Source organism: Pecten maximus, chromosome 11 (genome assembly GCF_902652985.1).
Source record: "Pecten maximus chromosome 11, xPecMax1.1, whole genome shotgun sequence".
NCBI lineage: Eukaryota > Metazoa > Mollusca > Bivalvia > Pectinida > Pectinidae > Pecten > Pecten maximus.
This window is the reverse complement of record NC_047025.1, coordinates 38,581,060-38,591,228: the sequence shown is the minus strand read 5'-3', so window position 1 is coordinate 38,591,228 and position 10,169 is coordinate 38,581,060. Positions and strand designations below refer to the sequence as shown.

At 35.2% G+C, this 10,169-nt stretch overlaps 1 protein-coding gene across 1 annotated transcript; it reads right to left on the bottom strand.

Annotated features, from left to right (window-relative positions):
- Window positions 1-105: 105 nt before the first annotated feature.
- On the bottom strand, window positions 106-3,828 carry LOC117338411. Its single transcript, XM_033899767.1, has 2 exons — window positions 2,711-3,828; window positions 106-1,708 (listed from the first exon to the last, which is right to left on the bottom strand). The coding sequence occupies exons 1-2, from the start codon at window positions 3,805-3,807 to the stop codon at window positions 1,465-1,467; spliced, it is 1,341 nt and encodes a 446-aa protein (XP_033755658.1). The 5' UTR covers window positions 3,808-3,828; the 3' UTR covers window positions 106-1,464.
- Between the last annotated feature and the right edge of the window lie 6,341 nt (window positions 3,829-10,169).

Genomic DNA, 10,169 nt, shown 5'->3' with positions numbered 1-10,169 from the left:
ATGCTTATGTTGAAAATTGCCCTTTTTGAAAAGTACTGTTTTTAAGGAAAAGGTGGACATGCTAGTCCTATAGATGGGAAAAGTCATTATATACACAAAACTTCAGAGATTATTTCTCTCCAGTTTTATTAAATGAAACATGCCAGTATATACATTTGTATATTTACCTATGAGCTTCTTTCATACATTTGGTCTACATAACATTGTCACACAAATCTTAACAATACATACATAGTAGATTTGATATATTTCACACAAAAATATCAACGTTTTGGACCAAAATATGGCATTTATTTAACAAACATATTTCTGATTTCACTATCATTTTGTGATTTATAATATAATGAAGGACAAATTGAGGGAAATACTAAATAAGTAGAGAATCATCATTAAAGTAACTACATGTACTTAAAAAGTACCTTTGGGAAAACATCTTTTTAGCTTCAGTTTTATGCATACATTTTGTTAATTCTTCGACAAACATGTCTTTTTTTAAAGTTACATTTGTATATACATGTATATAAAATCTATGAACCGGTACATATTTCATTCAGCATACAAAATTGTCACCAAACTAAATATTTCCCTAACTAACACATGTTTTGAAGTAAATAATTTACATTTATGCAACAAAAAAAGGCTGTATCATGATATAACAACATAATTTTGTCTTTTATCACCAGCCTATTGTGTAGATTAAGGCTGTATCATTACTATGACAACATCAATTTTATCTTAATTACTAGTCTATAATCATCTATAAACTAAGGCTGTATCATTACTATGACAACATCAATTTTATCTTAATTACTAGTCTATAATCATCTATAAACTAAGGCTGTATCCTACATACATACATTTCATTACTATGACAATTAACCTTAATTGTGTCTTAATTATAACTACAAGTCTATAATCATCTATAAATTAAGGCTGTATCCTACATTTCACTACATTACTCTGACAACCTAACTTTAAAGAACTAATTATCCAATATACATGTCTGCATCCTCAGGGTGTAACATTTATTACTGCGACACACACTTCCATATCAAACATGTTTCAAGATTAGAAGTTACTAATGTGATGCTTTATATGTAAATGATCAAACATGCCTGTATCATATATCATTCAACATGTCTAATGAATAGTTTTCTAATCGCTCTTGAACAACATTCATAAAGCACTTGTTATATTAATAAACAGCAGATCTGAATAGTCAATACTTGAACATGACAATGTAAGGCGGAAACCGACCATGAAAGTTTACAAAGAAAAACTATGTTAAAGGTTCAAACACTTTGTACCATAGAGTGACCTCTGTATGCTCAATTGCACAACACCTTTCTCTATTAACTTTCTGTGTGGAAGATCAAGACTATGTTTGCAGATTGTACAATGGTCTAAATCGTCTTGACATAAAGAAAGTTCAGTATCACCAGTCATCTATCAACGGATTAACAATCAAGTTGACTTAGTTGGTGGAGACTTTGGAGGAGCCTTTGGTGGGGCCTTTAGGAAGCCAACTCTACGTAGGTACTGTACAATGAATGGGGTGGCAGTGAGAGTGATCCCGATTCTCACTGGGGCAAACACTTTGTGTACAGCATAGGCGATGACAAAGGTACTAGCACCTGCAGCTAACTTCGACTGGAAGATGCTCTCTCCTATCCCAAACTTTGTCAGAAGTCCAACGACATCAATCCCACTGAAAAAAAAAAATCTAAAATCACACAAGATAAAAAGACAGTGCAATTTGGTACTTGAAAGGATGAGTTATGTTTTTGCAGCTCATCAAATAAAAGCAAGCATATTCATTAAAGCATTGCTTTTATCTAATTTCTGGAACTGTATTTTGAATTTAAAACACTGTTTATGTACCTATTTTACTTATTTGATAACAGATTCTTTCTAACAAATCAATACATAATGTCAATAGTCGTATTGTGACGCCACATTTTTTGCACCATTTACGTTTGTTTTCATAGATGAAAAGAAAAACTCAACCTATCAAAAACCTGCATTCTGCATACAAACAATGGAAAATCAATTATCTTCTAATAAACCTGGGCAAAGGGAGGAGGGGTAGATAAGCTGATGTCCTGATCTGCAATAGGCCAACTAAACTTATAATATACTGATGGATCAAAGGAAACTTAAATTTACGAAGTTTTCCTAACAGCTTGTTTCAACAACAGATATTGACTTAAGATTGCTGGTAATTTCATTTCAATTTGGAAGTTTCTGTTAAATCAATTGAAGCACTTCAGAATATTGAAAAAGGTTTATGAGTAGGGAAAAATAGAAATACTTTGCTGTCAAATGCATCAGGACAGAATATGCTACCAGTGGAATTAGAGAAGTTCAAAATGTCAGATTACAGATGAATAATATCAAAGCAGGACACATCAGTTATAATTCATTCCGACTCTTTAGTCCATATGACCTTACTTGACACAAGATGCATCTATCTTAATATAAGTTCTGGATTATAGATTTTGTTCTTGACAGGTCACAGGTGTACTCAATGTGGGACATTTGAAATATGCATGAACAGGCATGTCTATACACTTACAGAATTTGATGTAATAATCCACTCATATTTCCTTCAACAAATTTTAAATTTTGAAAAATTAATTAGCACTGAATGTAATCCATCAATATTGTATACTTCCAAAACAAATATAATCTACAACCATCTCAAATGTACCTTGACACTAAAACGTAGAACCCTCCAAGGGACATCAAAGCTAAGCCTACATGGAACACTATTACAGTGGAACCATATTCTGCGATAGCCTTTTTTAAATTTGCCCTGGAATACTTTGAAGGAGAATCCTGAGGGTTTGGAGAAGATTCGGGTGGGTTGTTACCGACCTCTTCATGATCAGGATCCGGTTGGTTTTGTTTCGAGGTAGAATAATGCCTCATTTGCTGGTGGTTAACTGCAATACAGTAAACTATTTGGTCCTGTTGGTTAAATACATTGGCCAAAATTTTACGTCCCATATGGAATCCCAGCAGATTTTCTTTACAATGTTTGTACAAGCTTAGCTTGTTACAGTTTTCATGATTGAATCGGTGGGCTCGTCTTTCGTCACAATTTTGAAATCCAGATTTCCTGAATTCATGTTGAATATAATTATCACTTTTTAGGTTTGTATCGTCAACAGACCGTGCAGCATTGTAACTAGGTTGTGCGGTCTGTGCCAAATTTTGGACACCAACGTGGAAAGAACGTCGCTGGGGTGGAATATTAATGTCATTTCTGCCACCCGATACATATTTCTGATAAAGCTTTTTACCATTTCCTGGCATGTTTTGCGGGGTACCATGATCAAGCTGCGCTACACAACGGTCAGATTGGACAGCATAAGGATCAGGAACATTAGTCTGCATACATCCGTGCAAATTGATGCTTCTGGAATAGGAATAATTTTTAATGTTTTCTGGAATTTCAGTGACAGTATTCGTGTCAGTAGACGCATATTCTATATCAGCTAATTCATCGTAACCACCTTGAATTCCTTGTATACTTGGACCATGTATAGAGTATTCTATGGCCTCTTCCAAAATCTGTCTGGATTCTTCAACAGAGATAGATTTTTCCTCGCCCTGGACGCCTTCGACGTTGGTAAAACGAATGTCATTATGATGTTGATTATCATCCAGAACGTGACGTGCTTCCAAAATAGCCCCCAATGACCTGTTTCTTACATTACTTACAGTAAACGCTACCTTCCTAAGCGAGAACATTGTGTTGACTGTTAAACGCTGTTTTGGTAAGAGACGATTTATACCGTACATGTTTACATCATATCCATTGAAATAGAACGAGGTCAAGTTCAAGTACGCTATTGGAACCCAGCAAAGAAACAAACGTTTTTAAGACTAAACATTTGTATACGGTTCTCTCGGGATTTAACCAAAAGGTCCAGAATAATTTTAGAGGAGTCACGAATAAACACAGAATGTTATCCACGTGGACTGTGCCTGATAACATTACAATGTTGATCGTGGGTCGACAATCGATAAAACGTGACAGTCTTAAAAAAAAAAAAAAAACAGTAAACATATTTATATGTCCTTAACGGATCACAAATTTCAATATTACTTTAACAATTTAATAAAGGACATGCATTGTTGCATTAACAGTCATATTATATAGAAATTGCAATTTGAAATCAGGTGAATTATTCTACTACAGTATGGTATAAAGTGTAATGATATGATATTAGAAGGGCAATACCTTATATAATCGTATGACGATAACGGATGGATAGAGCAGTAGTGGCGATGTCAATGTACGACTATAATAATACTACACCATTGTATGATACGCGCACCGTATGACATCACTAACACTACATGTTTAGTATATAGGTCTCTGATGCTATGGTGTAAATACTGTATAATACAGTGTTAACTACAATGGATTATACTGTGTGTTATAATGTAAATCCTTACAATTGATTATACTGTGTTAAAGTGTAATTATACAATGGATTATACTGTGTGTTATAGTGTAAATTACAATGAATTATACAGTGTTATAGTGTAAATTACAATGAATTATACAGTGTTATAGTGTAAATTACAATGAATTATACTGTGTTATAGTGTAAATATACTGTATGGTTTAGTGTAAACTATCATGGATTATACTGTATAATACAGTGTAAACTGCAATGGATTATACTGTGTGTTATAGTGTAAATTACAATGCATTATACAGTGTTATATTGTAATTATACTGTATGATTTAGTGTAAACTACCATGGATTATACTGTGTTATAGTGTAATTATACTGTATGATTTAGTGTAAATTACAATGCATTATACAGTGTTATATTGTAATTATACTGTATGATTTAGTATAAATTACAATGGATTATACTGTGTTATAGTGTAATTATACTGTATGATTTAGTGTAAACTACAATGGATTATACAGTGTTATAGTGTAATTATACTGTATAATACAGTGTTAACTACAATGGATTATACTGTGTGTTATAATGTAAATCCTTACAATTGATTATACTGTGTTAAAGTGTAATTATACTGTCCTATGATTCAGTGTAAACTAAAATGGATTATACTGTGTGTTATAGTGTAAATTACAATGAATTATACAGTGTTATAGTGTAAATTACAATGAATTATACAGTGTTATAGTGTAAATTACAATGAATTATACAGTGTTATAGTGTAAATTACAATGCATTATACAGTGTTATATTGTAATTATACTGTATGATTTAGTGTAAACTACAATGGATTATACTGTGTTATATTGTAATTATACTGTATTATTTAGTGTAAACTACAATGGATTATACTGTGTTATATTGTAATTATACTGTATGATTTAGTGTAAACTACCATGGATTATACTGTGTTATAGTGTAATTATACTGTATGATTTAGTGTAAACTACAATGGATTATACTGTGTTATATTGTAATTATACTGTATGATTTAGTGTAAACTACCATGGATTATACTGTGTTATAGTGTAATTATACTGTATGATTTAGTGTAAACTACAATGGATTATACTGTGTTATAGTGTAATTATACTGTATGATTTAGTGTAAACTACAATGGATTATACTGTGTTATAGTGTAATTATACTGTATGATTTAGTGTAAATTACAATGCATTATACTGTGTTATAGTGTAATTATACTGTATGATTTAGTGTAAACTACCATGGATTATACTGTGTTATAGTGTAATTATACTGTATGATTTAGTGTAAACTACCATGGATTATACTGTGTTATAGTGTAATTATACTGTAGGATTTAGTGTAAACTACCATGGATTATACTGTGTTATAGTGTAATTATACTGTAGGATTTAGTGTAAACTACCATGGATTATACTGTGTTATAGTGTAATTATACTGTAGGATTTAGTGTAAACTACAATGGATTATACTGTGTTATATTGTAATTATACTGTATGATTTAGTGTAAACTACCATGGATTATACTGTGTTATAGTGTAATTATACTGTATGATTTAGTGTAAACTACAATGGATTATACTGTGTTATAGTGTAATTATACTGTATAATACAGTATAAACTACAATGGATTATACTGTGTTATAGTGTAATTATACTGTATAATACAGTGTAGACTACCATGGGTTATACAGTATAATACAGTGTAAACTACAATGGATTATACTGTGTTATAGTGTAATTATACTGTATGATTTAGTGTAAACTACCATGGGTTATACAGTATGTTATAGTGTAAACTACCATGTATAATACTATGTGACCTCTTGTTGAACACAATGTAGGTCTGTCTGAGTGTGTGTGAGTAAAATCTTGAAATTCACATTTATTTTTGTCTTCTTTTTTATTTTGTACGAATATTTCCATCATTTATTGCCAGAAAATGATTTTTTTCATAATTGTTTGAAATTAAAACATACAATTAATCGTGTTACATTAACATGTACAGTTGATGATTTAAAATCTAATGGAATTGCATATACCGAAGAGATTAAATTGTACAATATGTATAACAAGAAACTATTGTTTTATTGGTTGCGTTGTAATGTTAATTTAGAATTACTACTTTTCAGAGACGATTTTTTTTCTTTGTCTGATAATATTAAATATTGTATATCTAGCTGTACATACTATACTTCAAACTGGGTTTTTTTCAACAAACATGTAGAATATGATTATGTTTCACCCAGAACTTTACTTTAATTATTGGTAAACACGTGAGCGAGTGAGTGTTTGTGGGTGAATTGTGTTATCATGTACTGAAGTAATAAGTTGCTGTCTAGTAATGGTGATAGGTTTACATAAGTGTCTATGACACTTGTTCCCTTTAAGACTCGGCATTTATTTTCCAATCACGTCACGTCAACGATGTCTTTCAGTGATGTAAGGTCAAAATTAAATATTCGTAAGAGGACGAATATAGAGCAGAGAAATGAATATTGTCATGAACAGAAAGGACTATGCATCCAGGAGGCCAATCACCAGTTGTCGAATGAGACGTTCTACCGTAAAGTCGACAACGATTTAACGGCAAAGCATGCTCAAAAGGCCAATACCACCATCAGTAGCTATAGGATACAACCCAAAGGAGATATTGACAAGTATACAGCTGAATTCTTGCACTGGGATTCCCCACGAGCAGGAATTTCTATCTCCTTCCGAAAAATCCACAAGGTCGGTAACCCGGCGACCAATCATCGATTCGATTGGCCACTCTACAGACAAACGTTAATCAACTTCCACTTGAGACATCATGTCTAGACCTGACCATCTGACTTGAAAGACACCATGTAGTAATCTACCTAATGATACACTACTGGTCACCACGGATGTAGTCTCCCTCTACACCAACATCCCAAATGAGGACGGAATCAGCAGTCTTCTATAGATAGCTCAGTGGAACTTCTTAGAGAGTACCTTGAGGAATTCATTCGTTTCGCGAATGAGTTCCATCGGACCATTAAGTTTACTGCCGACATCTCTGACAAAACATACCTCTTTGGACACCTGTTCCACACTCGTCAACGGAGAAATACACACGGATTCATACAGTAAAGCCACGAACACTCACCAGTATCTTCGCCCGTCTAGTTGTCATCCACCCCATACTACAAGGATCATCAGGCGTATCGTCTCCGACGACGATGACTTCAGACGTCATTGTGTAGAACAAAGATCCCATCTTCAGTAAAGGTATGGAACAGCCCTGACTTATCGTGAGAAAAGAAATGGACAGGGCGAGACACTGGAGTACAAAGCCAGACCGAAAACTGGAATGGTACCTTGTATGGTTACCTTTCATCCCGGCATGTCAGCATTGTCAACAATCTTACAGAAACACTGCACATCGTGCTGTCGTTCAGCAAACTCGAATGTGTTTTTTAAGAACTACCTAAACTAGCTTACTGCAAACCAAAAAACATCAAAGATTTGGCAGTCAGTGGTAAGTTACCTTCATCCTCTCATGCTACTGCCACTGGCTGTTTCGAGGTGTAAACTCTGATATGCAGGTGTTCCTCATTGACTGCTTTAGCATTTGGGATGACCAGCAAATGAGGAACGACATTGGATCAACCAAATTTAGTCGCCTGTATCATTCATTTGTAGTTCAAATGATGGAATATTTATTCCAAATTATAGTTTGAAGTTCTCGCTTCACATAAATTGATGCTTTGCACAGTTTCATAGCATATAAGAGCACATGGGTAGTCATAGGACCTTGCAGTGAACAGGTGAACACCCACCTGGGGAATTCCCACCTTTTCCATCTGTAGTACTACGCTATTTGGCACAAATTCGGAATGACGTTTTAACTTGTGCAAATTAAGCTGCATGAGGAAAATGATCACCAAGGTTTTATGATAAACTTTATTTCCAATTCCTTGAGATGTCGATCATTGACAGAAAATAGTTTAAACAGGTTTAGAGAAGCGTATGGTGATAATTATGGTCGACTAATTTCTCCCACTCCGATATCCTTTTTGTAGGAGACAAGGAAACAATGAATAACCCAAGAAAAATGTCTGAAATTCGTCGCGGCAAGCAGAATAAAATAAGGGCAACTTTAAACAACAATATTTGCGCGGGGACTCCTGAAAATGTACAGTACGACCAGGTGTTCCGACAGAGTAAGACCAGGTGTTTCGACAGGGTGAGACCAGGTGTTCCGACAGGGTAAGACCAGGTGTTCCCATAGGGTAAGACCAGGTGTTCTGATAGAGTAAGACTAGGTGTTCCGACAGATTAAGACCAGGTGTTCTGACAGAGTAAGACCAGGTGTTCTGACAGAGTAAGACCAGGTGTTCCGACAGGGTAAGACCAGGTGTTCCAACAGAGGAAGACCAGGTGTTCCTACAGGGTAAGACCAGGTGTTCCGACAGAGTAAGAACAAGTGTTCTGATAGAGTAAGACTAGGTGTTCCGACAGGGTAAGACCAGGTGTTCCGACAGAGTAAGACCAGGTGTTCCGACAGAGTAAGACCAAGTGTTCTGATAGAGTCAGACTAGGTGTTCCGACAGGGTAAGACCAGGTGTTCCGACAGAGTAAGACCAGGTGTTCCGACAGAGTAAGACCAGGTGTTCCGACAGAGTAAGACCAGGTGTTCCGACAGGGTAAGACCAGGTGTTCCGACAGAGTAAGACCAAGTGTTCTGATAGAGTAAGACTAGGTGTTCCGACAGGGTAGGACCAGGTGTTCCGACAGAGTAAGACCAGGTGTTCCGACAGAGTAAGACCAGGTGTTCCGACAGAGTAAGACCATGTGTTCCGACAGAGTAAGACCAGGTGTTCCAACAGAGGAAAACCAGGTGTTCCCACAGAGAAAGACCAGGTGTTCCGACAGGGTAAGACCAGGTGTTCCGACAGAGTAAGCGTCTGCTGATTTATCGGCGACATTCACAATTATATTCATTATTCGTCACTATTGAGAATATTCATTACTCAGTCTATATCTGTAAGTGTAATTCATTTGTGTGTCCGTTGGTCATTCCTTAGATACCTGAAATATACTGGATTTTGTACAAAATATCATGGTGGTACATTTCCTTATCAACCAATACAGACATAGACCTCCATATCGACCCGGGCCGCCGAGGCCTCCGTCGATATTGGTTATCTCAGCTCCTTAAACCATCTTATTGATAGAAACAAAGTGCTTTAATTGGTCTATTACATTTCGATATCAAAACCGGAGCACGGAATGGCAAATGTATGATCCCATGCCGTTTAAACTTCATTTTATTCGATAAGATTCATTACGTCATCTTTGATAAAACACAGCATTGTACTCTCGCGCAACTTGTGTCTGACATAATTTAATTGGCTGAAATTTTACATCACAGAACATCCGTGCAATACGATGTGTTATTACTGTCGAAGAGTGCAATTCGATGTTAATGAAGAAACGCGTGATCGGATGTAGACCAACCAGCATCGGATACGAAACTAAAAATGTGATAATAAGGTATATCATAGTGCAGTCCCTCAATTGTCATTCCGCTCGCACCTGTTTGTGTCGTCATCTATATCAATTACTAGCACACCTGTTTTATTGTCCCATGCTACAGAGTTACCCTAGTTTCTATCATAGAGTTCTAGAGGGACGAAACATCTTTTTAGTGCCCATAGAAGGACGAA